The 20449-nt window shown below is 43.4% G+C and overlaps 2 protein-coding genes across 2 annotated transcripts in view; one reads left to right on the forward strand and one right to left on the reverse strand.

Annotated features, from left to right (window-relative positions):
• TMEM169 (transmembrane protein 169) overlaps positions 1-20449 on the forward strand; it is a 254139-nt gene that overhangs the window by 27352 nt on the left and 206338 nt on the right. The window lies entirely within an intron of this gene.
• The window catches only part of ERCC3 (ERCC excision repair 3, TFIIH core complex helicase subunit), a 51346-nt gene continuing 30955 nt past the window's right edge, over positions 59-20449 (reverse strand). Inside the window, exons 13-15 of the mRNA XM_050917043.1 lie at positions 15439-15557; positions 2062-2214; positions 59-641 (exon numbers count right to left, since the gene is read on the reverse strand). Of these exons, the coding sequence (XP_050773000.1) occupies positions 507-641; positions 2062-2214; positions 15439-15557 (407 nt within the window). The 3' untranslated portion in view covers positions 59-506. The remainder of the gene's footprint in view (positions 642-2061; positions 2215-15438; positions 15558-20449) is intronic.

The following is a 20449-nucleotide window of genomic DNA, read 5'->3' on the forward strand; positions in this document are numbered from 1 at the left end:
ACAAGTTACTCAATTCTCCATATGTAAAAAATAAACATAATAAAATGTGCACAATGAATAATTTTTATTCAAGTTTTATTTAAGCTTTTCCTTCAAGCATTTTAGACTTCGCTATGTTTTTTTGAACTATTATATTTATGATATAAATAAAATATTAAACATTGGTACAAACCTGATATACAAAAAAAAAATCACATTTGCAGCATTTGCTTAAAAAGCGGTCTTTAAATTCACTTGGTAAAAATAAAGGTTTATTACCTTGGGAACACCACACGGGCATAACCAGGGTTCAGTCCTTGTATAACATCTTTCACTGTGGTTAGAGATAGTTCCTTCACTTTTTCAGTCTCACCCATTAGCATAGATATATTGCTAACTATTTATACATTTATATACCCACACATTAAAGAGTCCTTTAAGGGTCTATAAGACATTTATGCTCCATATTCCACTGTATGGAAGGATAAGTAAGTCCACAATTTGACAGAATGCATCCACATATTACATCATTTCCTGAAACGTTTGAAAAGTGGATGGACATGTTTATTTGAAGATGCCTTGCTCCGTGAAGTGTGATATTCCATATAAACTGCATCATCTGCTCCAGACATAGAGCTCATTGTGCCAAAACGACGGGACACCTAGAATAAGAGAAATCACAATTGTTTCAGTTTAACTATATACATAATCTCCTTAACTCACTGATGCCAGAGTAGCTAGATACAATGCCGAATTATCAAATTTTTTATATATATATATATATATATATATATATATATATATATATATATATATATATATATATATACACATACATACATACACATATATATATATACATACACATATATATATATACACATACATACACACACACACACACACACACACATATATATATACATATACACATACATACACACACACACACATACACATATATATATACATACACACACACACACACACACTAAAACACTGGACACTTAGTGGATGATCAAGAATTCTGCATACTTAAGTGCGTAGGTAAGTATACCCCTACTTCTGCACCAGGGATGCTCCTCAACCAAAGCACTCACAACATACAACAAGAGTAACGTGCATCTCTAGTTAAAGTTGGTATAACAAAAGCAATGGCTCTATAGAAGAGATACCTCAACAGACTCAGAATTCAAAGGGCGTTCCAGCCCAATGCCACCACAGTTAATGGTCAAGCCTGAAGTCTGAGCTACACTCCTATCATGTCCCCTTAACTCAGTGTATTAGCAAGCCTTAGGATTGTCTATGCAGGGACGCTAAGGAAAATTAATCCATATTAATTTTGAAAGTGGATTAGTAAAACTGTATTAAATGCTTGTGGGAACACCCTCATTCAGACTAAAGTGGCCTTCATTCAGTTTAGCTGAATTAACTTCAGAAGTGAATAACCGAATAAAGGCCACCTGAATTCTGAGTGAGGGTATTCATACAGGGATTTAATGTGGTTTAACTAATCCACTACAAATTCATGTTTGGTTAATTCGTATTAATTTTCCTAGATCTCCCTGTGTAGAAAAGCCTTTAGTTTCTAGTGTTTATTTTTGGGGAAATCATGTTTTATTTTCTATGAGTAAAAATAAAATAGCATGTACAAAGACTGAATATCCTTAACAGTCAGCCCTATGTGAAGTACTATACTCTGGGGATGAAGTCTTGGAGCATGAACCCTTTCAATCAGTGTGACACTACAAATAAACAAACTGCTCTAGGATATTTTTAATGTGTATTTCATAAAACTGATCTCTATAAAAGAAATTCGCCATCTGTCACCAATGTCCTAAAACACAAAAGGATACTGTAGAGGTCACAGCTGTTCAAGTGTCTCATTTCTCTCTACCACCTAAGCTAGCAGTTACTCTTATCGTTAACTAGGTGTTATAGGAGCTGAAAGTAAAGAACTCTATTTTCCAACATTCTGTGTATTGGCACTGTTATGCAGAAGCAAGACTGAGTAGTAAGGGTCCAGTTCTGTAGCATTTGTAGTCCACAATTACCAGAAGAAGCCAAGCATTCTTCATTTACCTGAGCTGACTTTGAGCCATACTCTCCTGCTACCACCTCTTCCTCAGCATCCAGGTCAGATGCTTGCAGGACCTTCTGAAGAAGCTGCTGCTGCTCTTCTTTGGATGAAAATGAAAGTTGTTCTTCTTCCATTCCTGCAAGCTTTGTGATCACCTAGGAGGCAGAACGTGGTGAAGGACGCATTTTATCAGTGTTCAGTTTAGGTTTTTTTATTTATTTTTTTAAATTAGCATCTCCCCATTTCCCAGGAAAATCCATTATGCCCCCCAGTGGACCTTACTGCATTTATAGCGCATTAGCAGTCCAGCACCTTTGCTTCACAGCTAGCACAAATATATGTAGGCGTGGAAAGATCACATTTTAAAATTAGTAAATGTCGGTAAACCTCAATTCACCACACACACGAACTGACAAATATTTCCATCAATGATAATTGAAATTTACAGATGGGCAAGGAAAAAATGTCCTTTCAGAATGTAGAACTTGATTTAAGTATTTTACTTCGTTAAAATACAAACTGTCAACATCATGTGTCAAAATATACAGTTATAAAGTTTCTAATTTTTGACTCTCAAATCTACTGTCATTAAATTATTGTCTGAACCCTTCCCCTAATTTTATACAACTGGGAAAATTTAAATTGATAAAAATAGAAAAAAGCTTCAAAATACACCGATAATATCCATCAAAATTATTTTTAAAAAATCAAATTCTGCCAAGTCTAAATACACATAATACAAGTATCAGAGGGGTAGCTGTGTTAGTCTGGATCTGTAAAAGCAGCAAAGAATCCTGTGGCACCTTATAGACCAACAGACGTTTTGCAGCATGAGCTTTCGTGGGTGAATACCCACTTCGTCAGACGCATGTATTCACCCACGAAAGCTCAGGCTCCAATACGTCTGTCAGTCTACAAGGTGCCACAGGACTCTGCTACGTAATACAAGGTGAATGATACCACACACTTGTCTTCTTACATTCTGTGCTAAAGGAACCGAACGTAAAATGTCATTTAAATAAGAGGCTAGAACAAAAGCACATAGCAGAGGATGAAAGCAGACTTAGTTCAGAATGTTCAGCCAAACGCTTAACGTATCACATTGACAAGGAAATTGAGCAAAGCACGTTTAGCTTAGTAATTATCTTTGAATTAATAATAAAAAGCGCAGAAAACTGCTTTTTAGATTACAGTTTCATTTTATGGACTGACCCACTTTTGTTTATTCCTCTAGCTTTCTTCACTATTCTACATCTTCATGAGGCACAATCCACCAGCTCTCACTATGAGAATTCTGACATGTGCATCCCACACTGATTTGCCTTCACCGCCAAGAGTACAAGTACAGTTTAGCACATATTTTAGTCTCCTATTTAATCAGATATCTGAGCAAGTACAGTAAATGTGCTATCTGCTGGTAATATATCACCACTCTACTTCAAAGTCCTCCTTTTCTAGAGAACTCCAAAGTCTCTCAGCTTCTGCTTCTTAGTCTTAGAGAAAAGAGAATGTTTACAATATACGACCATCCACTGTAAATTCCGTTTCTTTCACAATCACTGAAAGATTTCTCCCCTCAGTAGGGCTATCAGACTCAAATACAATCTCTGTTTAAATCCAGAGTAGAAAGGGATAGACATTTTCCCCCCATTTTGATTACTAATTCAAGTTTACTGCTTAAAAAAATTATGCTAGTCCTGGGTGCACTTATGACTTCCCAGTGTTTTCAGCCACGGCAGACTGCAAGGCAGACATTCAAATTAGGTCACACGGATTTATCATCTGGCTTCTTCCTCTCCCATTTTAATCTAGATATCCTCTGAACACCTGAGTTCTCGAACTTCTACAGTTAAGAGGTTAATGCTTGATACCGTTAAAAAGCTAGGATACTAAAAACTGTGATCATATTTTATAAAGCCTTGGTTTATATAGCTGTTTAGAACATATAATTAAATGCCAGTCACCATGGTTTATGGAAAATAGATCTTGTCAAACATTATATATACATATTTATGAAATTACAAAGGTATAGTGTTCATGTAATATATTTAGACTTCTATAAAGCATTTTGAATAAGAAACTGGAATATCATCAACATGGAACAAAAATGGATTAAAGACCGGCTAACAGACATGTCTCAAAACATAAACAGAAATGGGGAATCATTATCAAGGGAGTGTATGTTTCTACTGAGGTTCCACAGCAATTGGTTCTTGGCACAGTCAACAAATACTTACATGGGAAACAGCACTTTGATAATGGGCTCTTCAATCTAGCAGACAAGGGTATAACAAGGGCCAATGGCTAGAAACTAGAGAAATTCACACTAGAAGTGGGGTGCAAATTTTTAACAGTGAGGGTAATTAACCACTGCACAACTTTTGCAACAGTTGCAGTTGATTTAAAAAACCTCCAGTGAGGGAGAATCAAGATTGAACAATAGAGCGTATCTTTTAGAAAAAAATCTAAACAGAAATTAATTCAGGGAAGTCCCTATGGCCTCCGTTACACAGGCCTATCTAGATCACAATTGTCCTTTCTGGTCTATTCATAGAATATCAGGGTTGGAAGGGACCTCAGGAGGTATCTAGTCCAACCCCCTGCTCGAAGCAGGACCAATCCCCAGAAAGTTTTTTTACCCGTTCCCTAAATGGCCCACCTCAAGGATTGAATTCACAACCCTGGGTTTGTAAAAGCAGCAAAGAATCCTGTGGCACCTTGAAGACTAACAGACATTTTGGAGCATGAGCTTTCGTGGGTGAATACCCACTTCATCGGATGCATGTAGTGGAAATTTCCAGGGGCAGGTATATATATGCAAGCAAGCTAGAGATAATGAGGTTAGTTCAATCAGGGAGGATGAGGCCCTGTTCTAGCAGTTGAGGTGTGAAAACCAAGGGAGGAGAAACTGGTTTTGTAGTGGGCAAGCCATTCACAGTCTTTGTTTAATCCTGAGCTGATGGTGTCAAATTTGCAGATGAACTGAAGCTCAGCAGTTTCTCTTTGAAGTCTGGTCCTGAAGTTTTTTTGCTGCAGGATGGTCACCTTAAGGTCTGCTATAGTGTGGCCAGGGAGGTTGAAGTGTTCTCCTACAGGTTTTTGTATATTGCCATTCCTAATATCTGATTTGTGTCCATTTATCCTTTTCCGTAGAGACTGTCCAGTTTGGCCGATGTACATAGCAGAGACTCATTAATAACCAAACTTCCATACAAACGGACTTCACTAAAATAAGACAGGAGATCTACATTACTCACTTCACCTCTCTACAAAAGGAAAAAGGACTGTAAGATGTCTAAACTCCTACCTGCCACATGGGGCCACTACCGTGGTATCCCTAACCCACCCAGCAATATCGTCAATCTATCCAACTACACACTCAGCCCAGAAAAGTCTGTCCTACCTTGGGGACTCTCTTTCTGCCCTGCCACTCCCACCAACATGATACAGTTCTGCGGCGATCTGGAAGCCTACTTTCGCTGTCTCTGACGGAAAGAATACTTTCAGGACAACACCGAACAGCGCACTGATACACAGATACTCTCCCACCAACAGCACAAGAAGAACTACTCCACATGGACTCCTCCTGAGGGTCGAAATGACAGTCTAGACCTGTACATTGGATGCTTCCACGACGAGCGCAGGCAGAAATTGTGGAAAAACAACATCACTTGCCTCACAACCTAAGTCGCGCAGAACGCAATGCCATCCACAGCCTCAGAAACCACCCAGACATTGTCATCAAAGATGCTGATAAAGGAGGTGCTGTTGTCATCATGAACAGGTCTGACTACCAAAAGGAGGCCGCCAGACAACTCTCCAATACCAAATTCTACAGGCCACTTCCCTCAGATCCCACTGAGGAATACACTAAGAAACTGCACCATCTACTCAGGACACTCCCTACACTAACACCAGAACAAATCAACATACCCTTAGAGCCCCGACCAGGGTTATTCTATCTACTACTCAAGATCCACAAACCTGGAAATCCTGGAAGCCCCATCATCTCAGGCATTGGCACTCTGAAGGACTGTCTGGATATGTGGACACTCTACTAAGACCCTATGTCACCAGCACTCCCAGCTATCTCCGTGACACCACTGATTTCCTGAGGAAACTACAATGCATTGATGACCTTCCAGAAAACACCATCCTAGCCACCATGGATGTAGAGGCTCTCTACACAAACATCCCACATACAGATGTAATACAAGCTGTCAGGAACAGTATCCCTGATGATGCCACAGCACAACTGGCTGCTGAGCACTGTGCCTTTATCCTCACACACAACTATTTCAAATTTGATGACAATATATATCTCCAGATCAGTGGCACCGCTATAGGCACCAGCATGGCCCCATAATATGCTAATATTTTTATGGCCGACCTGGAACAACGCTTCCTCAGCTCTCGTCCACTCACGCCCCTTCTCTACCTACGCTACATTGATGACACCTTCATCATCTGGACCCATGGGAAGGAGACTCTGGAAAAATTCCACCACGATTTCAACAGCTTCCACCCCACCATCAATCTCAGCCTGGACCAATCTACACGGGAGGTCCACTTCCTAGACACCATGGTGCAAATAAGTGATGGTCACATTACCACCACCCTATACTGAAAACCTACTGACTGCTATGCCTACCTTCATGCCTCCAGCCTCCATCCGGGCACATCACATGATCCAAGGTCTACAGCCAAGCACTGAGGTACAACCGCATCTGTTCTAACCCCTCAGACAGAGACCAACACGTACAGAATCTCCACCAAGCATTCTCAAAACTACAATACCAAACGAGGAAATAAGGAAACAGATCAACAGAGCCAGACGTGTACCCAGAAGCCTCCTACTGCAAGACAAACACAAGAAAGAAACCAGCAGGACTTCACTGGCCATCACATACAGTCCCCAGCTAAAACCCCTTCAACGCATCATCAGGGATCTACAACCCATCCTGGACAATGATCCCACACTTTCACAGGCCTTGGGTGGCAGGCCAGTCCTTGCCCACAGACAACCTGCCAACCTGAAACATTCTCACCAGTAACTGCACACTGCACCTTAGTAACTCTAGCTCAGGGAACCAATCCATGCAACAAACCTCGATGCCAACTCTGCCCACATATCTACACCAGCGACATCATCACAGGACCTAAATCAGATCAGCCACACCATCACCGGTTCATTCACCTGCACGTCCACCAATGTAATACACGCCATCATATGCCAGCAATGCCCCTCTGCTATGTACATTGGCCAAACTGGACAGTCTCTACGGAAAAGGATAAATGGACACAAATCAGATATTAGGAATGGCAATATACAAAAACCTGTAGGAGAACACTTCAACCTCCCTGGCCACACTATAGCAGACCTTAAGGTGGCCATCCTGCAGCAAAAAAACTTCAGGACCAGACCTCAAAGAGAAACTGCTGAGCTTCAGTTCATCTGCAAATTTGACACCATCAGCTCAGGATTAAACAAAGACTGTGAATGGCTTGCCAACTACAAAACCAGTTTCTCCTCCCTTGGTTTTCACACTTCAACTGCTAGAACAGGGCCTCATCCTCCCTGATTGAACTAACCTCATTATCTCTAGCTTGCTTCTTGCTTGCATATATATACACCTGCCTCTGGAAATTTCCACTACATGCATCCGATGAAGTGGGTATTCACCCACGAAAGCTCATGCTCCAAAATGTCTGTTGATCTATAAAGGTGCCACAGGAGTCTTTGTCGGTTTTTACAGATCCAGACTAACACGGCTACCCCTCTGATACTTAACCCTGGGTTTAGCAGGCCAATGCTTAAACCACTGGTCTTACAATCTGTGAATCTATGAAAAATAGCATCTGCTAAGATTGTGTCCAGCTTCTAACAAGAAAAAGTGTAGAAAGAAGAAAAATGATTTTAAGGTGTATTAATCTGTCCCTTGCGATGGTTTAAAAACAAAACAATGTGTACAACTAAGGAGAGACTCTTTGCTTTTCAGCAGTATATTATACTCGTTTCAAGCTGGCCTGGTTCATGAAGTGTCAAATTTAGAAGTTACCAGTGATTCTTTGGTCTAGGAGGTTTTTCTCCTATTGGTCCAAGATTTAATATAAAAGTCTTAGATTTGTAGAGCAATATTTTTCAAAGGGAATATACTTTAAGATAAAACATGAGACAAGTGCAGTTAACTCCCTGGGTTCTGAGCAAGGAATCATGACAAGAGGGCTCTATTTAGAAAGCAAGTGCACTATACAAAATAGCAAAAAGATGAAAAAAGCCACAATTTTTTTTCTATACAGACAGATATAACACATGGAACTATTTAATAAATGGCACATAAAACTATCCATACATAGCAAGTGTTTCCAAAACACTAATCTTTTTAAAAAAAATTTCTTATGGTACCAGCCTTCAGTTTGGTACCAACCATTTGGCACTCACACTGTCCTAGTTAAAATGCCAGTTTAAGGCTCCTAAAACTAAGGCTTACTTGCAAAAGGAAATCTCTCTGTTTCGGCTTTCTTTAATTAGTTCCATAATCCAAAGCATTCAAATACAAGTAAAGCGATTTCTTTAATGAGTCTTCTTGGCTAAAACCACGAAGGCCTGTTCGCTATTAGATCAACACTAATCTGCAACTATCTGGGCAAACTCGATACGCCACAAAAAAGGCTTTCATATATAAAAACTGCGGTGAAATTATTTTAGTTGTGAGACCTGTTCTGAAGCAGTCCTCTTAACTCGTCATAGACTATGAAAAAGATGATTCCTCTAGATATTTTATCCATGTAGATCCCACTCCAGATTGTGCATATACCTCATGTGTGCAAGGTCACAATCTTTCAATAGTAGCGTCCATTGGGCTACATCCACTTCCCTCACCCGATGACAAAGGGCAGAGCAGCCACAACCGTCCCACAGTTTTCTCAATTCTTAATATCAGTTAAAGACTCTGAAAAAGCAGGGATGGAGGATGGCTCATGGGCAAAACACTGTAAAGAACCAGAGCTATTGTAAGACAAATATCAGGGGGTAGCCATGTTAGTCTGTATCCACAAAAACAAACAAGGAGTTGGGTGGCACCTTAGAAACTAAGATTTATTTGGGCATGAGCTTTCATGGGATGCATGTAACACAAATCATTTTTTCTCCGAGTATTTGATCCTGTTCTAGGGCTGCCACTAAATCAGGATATCATTCCCTTACCATATTTGGCACCTGATCTTTCCAACAAGCTGAGGGCATAATATTTAACCCAAGTAACGGGGTTCTACAAGTGGCTGCCAGGCATATCTCATATGGAGAGGTTTGTAAAACAAGCTTACGCTCTAGTGGAATGAGCTTTGATGTCTGGAGGAAGTATACCAGCCATGTGATCGCAGGCTGAAACACCCTAAATAGATATCTCAGTATATGTCTATGGCCTTAGCTACGCTGGCGCTTTACAGCGCTGCAACTTTCTCGCTCAGGGATGTGAAACACCCTCTCCCCCCCCCCCCCCGAGCGCTGCAAGATACAGCGCTGTAAAGTGCCAGTGTAAACAGTGCCGCAGCGCTGGGAGTGCGGCTCCCAGTGCTGCAAGCTAAACCCCAACAGGATGTGGAGAACATGCAGCGCTGGCGCTGCGAGCACATTCACACTTCAAAGCACTGCTGCGGCAGCACTTTGAAGTTTCGAGTGTAGCCAAGCCCTATGTTGCAATTCAGAAGTGTGACTGCAACAGGTAAACATACCCAAGTGTAAAGATGCGGGACTCACCCCTGCGGCGCCTCCTGCTGGTTTCCTGGGAATTAGCTTTTCCCAGCTCCAGAGCGCCCTTTGCAGGCAGTTGTCCCGCTTGCCCCGTGTCAGGACCTGGTGCCTTTTTACCTGTGGTGCTGCCCCTCCAGGCAATACCCCACAGATTTGGGTCTCTCCTCCCCAGGGAACCCCCACCCTCTATCCCCACCTTGCCTCAGCCTAGGGGCTACTGGCAGTCACCATCTAGCCCCCTTTCACTGGGGCCGACTGCAATCTGTATAAGCCAGTCGTCATAAGCAAGGGAGGTTTTGACCTGCTGCCTTTCCCTGCAACCCAGTACCTCCAAAGGTCTTGTACAAGGCCCTGCAGCCTGGGGAGTTGCTGGCCCGGAGCTCCTCCACTCCTCTGGCCTTTCCCCAGCCCTGCTTCACTCCAGTACCCTTTAGCACTCAGGCAGCTAGGTCCATTTCCCTCCTCAGCTAGAGGGACTGCTTGCTCCTGGCCCACTGCTCTCTTATAAAGGGCCAGTTGGGCCATTATTAAGCCAGCTACAGCAGCGGCTGCTTTCTCACTGAGCCCAGCTTTCAGAGGTGCAGCTCTCTCTAGGGTTGCTTGTACCCTTCCAGGGCCAGAACGGGGTGATCACCCCACTACACCAACCTAGATCAAAGATAACTAGAATAGCATTATTAGAGAAGATGCAGCACCACAGGTGGTGGCCGCTTGAGTAGGTACCTCGAGTCCTGGGTGGGCAGGGCTTCACTGTTGTTACTTGAGCTAGGTATGATCTAACTACATCAAAGTTAGCTCAGGTGTGTCTACAACCGCTGCAATTGCGCCTCCCAATTGCAGTGTAGACATACACACAGATGTTCTCTGGAAAGAAGGCAATTGTCTCTTAGAAGCACTATTTATGGCAAGTTTGGGAGTCTGTCTGAAGGGCTTTGTCCTATTAAGATACTACCGTAAGACCCTAGAAACATTTAAGGTGTTAAGTTTCTTTACCCCTAGAGAGAAATGGGGTTTTGGAAAGAAAACGAGGCGATAAATATTGTTTTAAATGAAAGTCTGACAACATTGGGGCTAAATGTGGGATGAGCTCTCCGTGGAATGTTGTTTAAGGAGAGTCGCCCATGAGAGTTTGGAGTTTGCTGACCCTTCTGGCTGATGTCAAAAAGGTGATGAGAAAAGCCTCCATGACGCTTGAAAGGACAATATTAAGATCCCACATTGCAGGGGTTCCTTAATTGGTGGTGAAATTTCAATATCTAGATACAGTGGGGTAAGAAAACTGACCGTGACTGGAAGAGGGTGTTGTCATGCCAAAAGCACTGCATGGTGGACCTTAGAGGAACTGAATGAAAGTTCGAAGTATTTCAAATGCAGTATATAATCAAGGATTTTAGGTATGGGGCCTCCAAAAGATGACGGCTGTGCTGGGCTGCCCAATGTTTTTTCCACTTTGTGGAATCAGTATGCCTTGTCAGAGCTTTCTGCTCTGCAGGAGAATTTCTCAAATTTGCAGTGACAAATTTCTGCTAGTGGCATTCAATCAGCCAACATTCAGGCTGGAAGGTGCATTAGTTTTTGGTGGGCCTGGGTATAATATTTGCCCTTGGTTCGGTGTTGTGTCATGACAGTCTAGAAGTGCTATCAGAGGCTGAGTAGACATTCTGAGCTGTTAACTAGAACGGTCTGGGCAAACATAGAGCTATCAGGACCAATGGGGCTGTACCCCAGATATTTTTCCATATCATCCTGAGTATTAGTAAGATGCATTGAAATGTCTAAGTGAGACACTGGTTCCACAGTATAAAACGATGTCTTGTAAGGATCCCAGGCTCACATCTCCTCTAGAGCAAAAGACTGGACAGTATGTTTTCTTTTTGATCGAAAGCAAACCTATACAGGGATTTCTCCGCCGGTGAAATATCTATCTGAGAAGGGCACTCTTCAGTGACTGTTTGTGGTTGGTAATGGATTGTCCTCTTAGGAAGCCATCACTGCTGGCTCCTAGGAGATGAAAAGCTACTGGGGTTATTCCATTGAGTTGACATTATGTCCATAACTTGATTGCCTTCTGCCACAGGGGTGATGAGGAGGTACCTCCCTTGTTGCTTGCTTACATAATACATTGCAGGTGTGTTGCCTGAGAGAATCCATACTATGGAATTTTTTTTTAACAGGTTGGAATGCTATGGAAGCCAGTGAGATGACTTGCAATTCTAGAGTTATGTATAGATTCATGTCCTTTTGGGACCATACCCCTATTCTATTTAGATTTGTATAATACATTCATCCCCACAGCATCTCAGCACCTTTCAATAGCAGATTAAGTAACATGAATACACATCTCATGTGTTTGTTCTCTTATCCCGTCCCCAGAGTGGAAAGTCTCTGTATCTCGAGGTGGTCCAGGTGTGCACCCAGCCTGTTCCTGACTGATGTCTTATCAGTCTTTGTAGGAGGGGATGGAGAAGGATACTCCCCTTCTGAACTCTCTTGATGTAACTTAACTGGTAGTCAGATAACAGGTTGTGAACTAGAACTAGTGGTCATTTGATGTCTTGTGGGGTGATAAACTGACTTTAGCCAGTATTGCAATGGACATAGGTGAAATCTGACTAGTGGTATCAGGTAGGTGCATGCTGACAGGTGGCCGCTAAATCTGAGGCAAGTTCTGATTGTGGCTGATGAGTTCACTTTGATGTTAGTGATAAAACTGTCTAGAGAGTGAAACGTGTCCTTGGGAAAGTACGCTTTGGGTAACCTGGAATCAATTTGAGCTCCTCTGAACTCTGTGATGGGTTGGGATTCTTTTCCCATGAAGCCCTGCTGTCTACATAGGTGAAGGACACAGTTCTAGGCTGTGGTGACTTCTTGATGAGACCAGCCTTTGACCAGCCAATCGTCTAAATATGGATAGATGGGAAAGGTTTGTCTCCTCAGTTATGCTGCCGCAACAAGAAGGCATTTTGTGACTACTACTGGTGCTGTGGAGAGACTGAACAGTAGCATCTTGTATTGGATCACAATATTGAAGTCATGTCTTGGAGACTGATAGCCACAAACCAATCTTGAGCTAAAAGGAAGGGATAATGGCTGCAAATCATTTTCAGCTTGACCCTGAAATGGCATAGATATTTGTTCAGACTGCTCAGATCTAGGATAGGACAGAGATATCCTTATTCTGAACAGAAAAGGGCATTTTGGGATCTGAAGCATCTTGCCCTAAACTCCACAGGTAGCTTCTCAAGGACCTCTAGATGAAGCAGGGAAACTACACCCTACCCCGATACAACTAGTAATGGAGAGCCAAAAATCCCTACCGCACCATAGGTGAAACCCTGTTATATTGGGGTAGCGGTAGCAGGGCTGCAGTGGTGATTTAAAGAGCCTGGGGCTCTGGCCGCGGGGACCTCTGGGCCCAATAAATCGCCGGTGAGCCCTACTGCTGCAGCCCCGGGGCAGTGGCGGCAGGGCTCCGGTGGTGATTTAAAGGGCCCAGGGCACCGCGGCAGCCGGAACCCTGGACCCTTTAAAGCGCCGCCAGAGCCCCGCTGCTACCATGCTATATGCAAACCAATGTTATATCGGGGCGCCTTATAACGGGGTAGTGGTGTACTTCTTTTAGTTGGTTTTCCTGAGAAGGATCCCTGAAGAGGGATGGGAAGGGATTTTGGGGAGGATTTAAATAGGTTCTAGTATTCAGTGGAGACAACTTCCAGCAGCCATTTGTCAATTGTTATTCTAGTTAGGCTTGGTACAAAAGAGAAAGATGGCACCTGAAGGTGGAGTTTGGGGATGACTCTCCTCCAGTTTCAGTGTGGTTCTCAACTCCTGCATTAAATCTGCTCTCTGGAAGCAGGTGTAGTCTGAATAGTGACTGCAAAAGAGATTTACTTCTTTTCAGAGTAGCATCTTCTTCCTAAACGGGTACTCAGAAGGCCATTGTTGAGTAGCTGGGTGTCTTCTGTCTAGTCTGCCTTTTGTATCTGAATAGCTTGCAGTTTAGGGCTGAATGCCCAGTGACCATAGTGTGACTCTGGAGTCTTTTAGGGCATGTAAAGCATCATCAGTACATCATATTAATAAATCTGTACCCAAAACTGAGAAGTCTACTGTATTCTGTTTCTCTCTAGGAATACCAGAGGCATGATGCTCTTTTACATAGTAACTGCAGTGGCCCTATGTCTAGCCATCGTGACTGATGCATCCATGGCTGCCTGTAACTTCTTTGCCATTAGTTTTTTTCAGTCATAATAGTTTTTAACTCCACTCTATAGGATTTTGGGCAGAGACACATTATGTCCCAGGTTACATCATTCAATTTCACAAACAAAGCTTTAGTTCACTGTTTGTAGCTGAAGTGATGCTGATGAACAAGCCTTCCTCCCAAAGAGATCTATTTTCCTCAGGGTTTATTTTTGTCCTTTGATGTACTCTTAGACGGCTTCATTTTTTCATGAAATGCAGAGTCCACTAAAGAATCCAATGTTGGGAGGGTGCATAATCGCTCAAAACCCTTTTGGCTATTTGGTACCCTTTTTTCCTGCTCTTTTAGCAGTCAGCAGTAATGTTGCTTGTATTTGCCATAGAATTTTTGCAGTTCTAAAATGCCCTTGTTAATGGGCAATGCTATTAAGAATATATTATGTCAAATTTCCTTAGTCAATGAGGTCTGTTTCTGGTTCATCAACAATCCAGACAAACAGCTTCTGGAAGGGTCTAAAGTCATCAGGAGATAGTAGAAGTGCCAAGACAACTGCCTTGCTGGGAGAAGATGATGAGTCTTGGGGACAGGATGAAGGACGTTGGTCAGGAGGCTCAAGATGTGTCTGTTGAATGGTGGGAAGAAGGAATCAGAACTGCTTCATTTACAATTTTTTGAGAGCTATCTTTGATAGTAAGGACTCAGAGGTATTATTCTAAGCGTGGATGCTGAAAACAAATCCTGAGAGAAAAGATACCAACCACTGAACCATTAATTTGGGCAATATGGTTTCAGGAATAAAGACTGTTCAAACTGCAATTCAATTATGACGCCTTTCATGACAGCATCAAGCAGAACTGATGAAGTGGAGGCAAGGAAAAGGTCACAAATGAAAAGAGAAAAAAAAGAGCAATGTTCTTAAGATATAACCAGAGGAAGTAAAATATACCGAGATAATGACTGGACTCTGATGTACACTATACACAGTATCACCTACAGCAGTGAGGACTTTAACCAACTAGGGACACATAGTCTCTATTCTCCACACTCTCAAATGGGAGGGCTTCCAAAACTTACACGTTAAGGCCATCCCATTTTTGTGGAATCAGCCAATTTTCCCCGTAACTGTTCTTCCTCTGGCCCCACTCCCCAGCTGTTGCCTGCTATAAAAGTCAGAATGCTTTACCTTGTCAGATGCTGTAATTAATGCTACCTTAACCTGTCCTCTACAGCAGTACAGATACCACGATATAGTAATGTTACAGCAACAAGAGTTGCCTGTAAGCACCAACTGATTAACCAACTGCACCCTTCATTATCTTCAGGAAGCACAGGAGGTACATTAAGACTCTAAGATGTGTGAATTTGACATTATACGCACAAGTCATAAGTCTTCTACATTAAAAAGGGACAAAATTATTGTACCTTGAAGCTGTAACCTTGATCTACCAGAAATCTTTGTCGTTTGGTTGAATATGCCATTTCCTGAGTATCTTGGGATACAAGGGAATAAAAGAAGGCATTGTATTCCTCCGCAACTGTCCCTAGGAGACAAGAGGTATTGGACAATTAGCCTATATGAGTAAATTGAAAGATAAAAAGAAAACAGCCAGAGCAGGAATGTAAAGTTATTTTTAAAAAATTGCTCTTTTAAACATACTTTAAGTGAGTGATCATCTACATAGCATGGAAATTTTTGCTGAGAAATACAGATAGCTTGAAAAGAATATGGGAAGAGGCAACGGGAACAGGGCCGGCTCTACCATTTTTGCCACCCCAAGCAAAAAACAACAAAAAAAAAAAGGCCACTCGGACTACCGTCTGAACTGCCGTAGCCACCCCAAGAATGGACAGAATGCTGCCCTTTACAATGTGCCGCCCCAGGCACGTGTTTCCTCCGCTGGTGCCTGGAGCCGGCCCTGAACGGGAGATATTGGAGACCTAAACACCTGGAGGAAAATATTGCTTGTTGAATTGTGTATTCCAAACAAGGTAAGAACAAAAAATTCACAAGAGTGCTATGCAGGATAATCTTAAGAACAACTTAAACTGTGCTTGTGATACAAGTCAGGAAATAGTAAAGCAGCAAGATACCAGCGGAAGAAAGTTTTATAAATGTAAATGTAGAGATTTACACTGACATGGCACAAAACCAGATGAGACAATAAGATATTTAGCTAGGAATTAGTAAGGCTATTCAAAATTCTGAATAACCTAGGCTATATAGTTGTATATGTGTAATAGATTTTATGGCTCAAACAGCACAAAGCAACTATTTGAGAATCCAAGCCCCCTACCCACCACCAGCTAGTACAATAGTGCAAATGTTATATCTGTTTCAGACATTTTCAAATCCACACTTGTCAAACCTTAGTCCCAGATTTGGACCTTAGCGTCCAAAATATGGGGGTTAGCATGAAAACCTCCAAGCTTAGTTACCAGCTTGGACCTGGTACTTGCTGCCACCACCCAAAAAATTAGAGTGTTTTGGGGCACTCTGGTCCCCCTGAAAAACCTTCCCTGGGGACCCCAAGACCCAAATCCCTTGAGTCTCACAACAAAGGGAAATAATCCTTTTTCCCTTCCCCCCTCCAGGTGCTCCTAGAGAGATACACAGACACAAGCTCTGTGAATCCAAACAGAGTGACTCCCCCTCTCCGTTCCCAGTCCTGGAAACAAAAGCACTTTCCTCTTCACCCAGAGGGAATGCAAAATCAGGCTAGCAAATCCAACACACACAGATCTCCCCCTGATTTCTTCCTCCCACCAATTCCCTGGTGAGTACAGACTCAATTTCCCTGAAGTAAAGAAAAACTCCAACAGGTCTTAAAAGAAAGCTTTATATAAAAAGAAAGAAAAATACATACAAATGGTCTCTCTGTATTAAGGTGACAAAATACAGGGTCAATTGCTTAAAAGAATATTGAATAAACAGCCTTATTCAAAAAGAATACAAATCAAAGCACTCCAGCACTTATATTCATGCAAATACCAAAGAAAAGAAACCATATAACTTACTATCTGATCTCTTTGTCCTTACACTTAGAAACAGAAGATTAGAAAGCAGAAACTACTTCTCCAAAGCTCAGAGAAAGCAGGCAGACAGAAAACAAAGACCCAGACACAAACTTCCCTCCACCCAGAGTTGAAAAAATCCGGTTTCCTGATTGGTCCTCTGGTCAGGTGCTTCAGGTGAAAGAGACATTAACCCTTAGCTATCTGTTTATGACAACACTGTTCCATCATGCAATCTAAGCAACAAAGAACCAAACCCTGAGTATACACTAGGGCAGGGGTCTCAAACTCAAATGACCATGAAGGCCACATGAGGACTGTTGCATTGACCCGAGGGCCACATCACTGACACACACCCCTCGCTGCCTCTGGCCCCACCCCCACTCCACCCCTTCCCTGAAGTCCCCACCCCAAAGCTGCCCCAGAAGGTGCAGAAAGTGTGCAGGGTGCAGCAGGGGCTCAGGGCAGGGAATTGGTGTGTGGGGTGCAAGAGGGCGAGGGGTGCGGCACGGGCTTGGGGTGCAGCAGGCGGCTCAGGGCAGGGAATGCAGGAGGGGTGCGGGATGTGGCAGAGAGCTGGGTACAGGAAGGGTGCAGCAGGTGGCTCAGGGCAGGGAGTGCAGGAGGGGTGCGGGATGTGGCAGAGAGCTGGGTACAGGAAGGGTGCAGCAGGTGGCTCAGGGCAGGGAGTGCAGGAGGGGTGCGCGACACAGCAGGGGGCTCAGGGTAGGGAGTTTGGTACAGGAGGGGTTCAGGGTGTGAGCTCCTGCCTGGCGCCACTTACCTAGAGCAACTCTGAGGTGGCAACATGGCACACACCGGGGCCAGGGCAGACTCCCTGCCTGCCTGCCCTGGCCCCCGCGCCGCTCTGTTCTGGGAAGCAGCTGGAACCGTGTCTCTGCAGCCCCTGGCAGGGGGAAGAGGGGGAGGGGCTGGGGCTCAGGGTTCCATGCATGTGCTGCTCTTGCCGCTCCTCCAGGTACCTCCCACAAAGCTCCCATTGGCTGCGGTTTCCTGTTCCCGACCAATGGGAGCTGAGGAGGGCGGTGCCTGGAAGGAGACAATGCAGGAGCCCTCTGCCTCCTTCCCCCTCCCCCACAGACCAAAGGGGTGTGCTGCCAGCTGCTTCAGAGAGTGGCGCGGGGCCCGCAGCGCCTCAGGGGGCAATCCTGCAGGTAGGCAGATGGGCGGGGGGGTGCGGGGAGCTTGGTGGGCCACACGCAATAGCCCCGCGGGCCGCGTGTTTGAGACCCCTGCACTAAGGGTTGCACTTTCTAATTTCAGACAGAAACAGTGCTCCAGGTAACTGCTGTTTAAATACAAGGCACTTTAGGTACATTTTTCAAAAGCACCTAAGCATTGAGGAACACAAGTTCTGTATTCAAAAGCAACCTAGGCACTTAGTCAATGGGACTTAGATGGTTTAAAAAAATTAGATATGTGCATTTAGAGTAATGCTACAATAAATTTATTTGTGGTATATTTTTACTAGGATTATCGGTCAGGAGAGGATTGAGGAATGAAAAACTAAAGGAAGGTGAATTAGAGGGAACTTTACCTGTAGATAAACTGTGTATTACTTGGAGTCCACTTGGAAAACATACTGAATCTAACAGGGATTACCCAAAAGAAAAGTAGCACAAACACATGCAGCATATTTCTTCTAATTTATAAAAATATATGCACTCATCCTATGCTTTGGGTGCCTAGACCATGAACTGAAGGGCACTCGATATAAAAGGAATACCCATAAATATGCAACTTGTCCATTTCTTCTCAGTAGCTGGAGGGGAGGGGAGCTTTACAGCATGCCAAAAAGGTTAAGAAACCACACTCTGCAATCCGGTGTTCGGGAGTGAGATCCCAAGTCACTGACCTTCACAGAGAATGCCCTGACAGCGCCTACAGTTCAACCACCAACAGTGACATAATTGTGGTGGCCGAGCAAGGGAAGAAAGGGATCTCAAGTAAGGCGGTCTCAAATTATTTAGGGCTTTACAAAGGTATAGCCAGTTCCTTGAATTCCGCTGGAAGCTTACTGCATGCCCTGCAGATCCAAGGACACTAATCTGACATGTTCCCCATGTGCAATTCCATTCACCAGAAAGGACAGCATTTTGCAGTAGCTTCAGCCTCTGACTAGTCCCAAGATGTAGACCCACACCGAGTGCATTACAGCAATCTAGTTTCCAGGTGATAAAGGCATGGATAATTGTGGCCAGGTTTGCACTGAAGATAAGGTCATACTACTTACATGGTAAGGATGGGAAAAGAAGCACTGTACACACCACAGTCACTATCCAGGCATCCAAAAGCAGTTCTGGATGCGACAACAATGCTGTTACAAATGGTTGCACTTTCTCAATGAGGGCAGCCAGCAAGTTCTACTAAAATTCTTCTGGTTGCCTCCCCCAGCCAACTAACATTCTCTCTCTCTCTCTTTCTTTTCAGGATTATGTTACAGTTGGACCCATCTAGGCACAGTGGTACCCTGCAGGAAAGAACCCTGGAAGTAAAGGAAGAGTTGCCTCCAGCTACCTTTGAGGTTCTCTCAGAACAATATCAGAGCCATCCAAGAGCAGCTCAACCACTTCTGCGAGGGTCCACAAGTGAATCAAAGTCTTATGCTCCAAACCATCAAAGGTAGTTTACAGATTTAAGAAAATGAGCATACTGTCTTCATCCACTGATAGGAAATAATCAACTAATGCAATCAGTGCAGTTTTGGCACTGGACTTGTAACCCAACTGACCTGAGGCCAAGGAAATCTGATCAATCAAGAAACTGAGCACTGCTCCACTACCAACTTCTCAATGACCTTCCCCAGATGGGCGACGGATACCCAGTCACAGTTAGCCAGAATGTCAGTATCAAGAATTGGTTTCTTGAACTCTGGCCTCAATAGCTTAAGACCACTGGCATCTTTCCCACCACATAGGGAAACATCAACAAACACAAGCAAAAATGGACACAGTACTCTCCAGCTGGCCTTCACTTGAAAATTGTAGCACAAAAGCACTCCAGCACCTCTGTAACCTGAATGGCACCAGCTGTAATCCAAGCAAAAGTTGACAGCATTTTCCCCTGCTGGATGTGGTTCTGTTTCTGCGTCAGCAGACAACTCATTCTGAATCAGAGCAAGTTTGTCTGCAAAACAGGAAATTTTTCACATCAAGCTCAACCTGGGTGTTACAGGCTTTACCAAGCTGTTGGTCACTTCAAACAGTTCTGCTGTGATGGAGGGAGATGAGACCTGTCTTTACCTCCTGCAAAGCCACAACATACAGTCTTAAAGTCTGCACATTATAATTGGCCAGATTCACATGAGACTTACACCATCAATGCTCTAGTTGTCTCTCCTCTTATTTAATTTGTTATGGATCATCAAAACCACAGTAGGCTGTGAGGACAGAGTTGGTGA

This window comes from Gopherus flavomarginatus, chromosome 10 (genome assembly GCF_025201925.1).
Source record: "Gopherus flavomarginatus isolate rGopFla2 chromosome 10, rGopFla2.mat.asm, whole genome shotgun sequence".
NCBI classification, from domain to species: domain Eukaryota; kingdom Metazoa; phylum Chordata; order Testudines; family Testudinidae; genus Gopherus; species Gopherus flavomarginatus.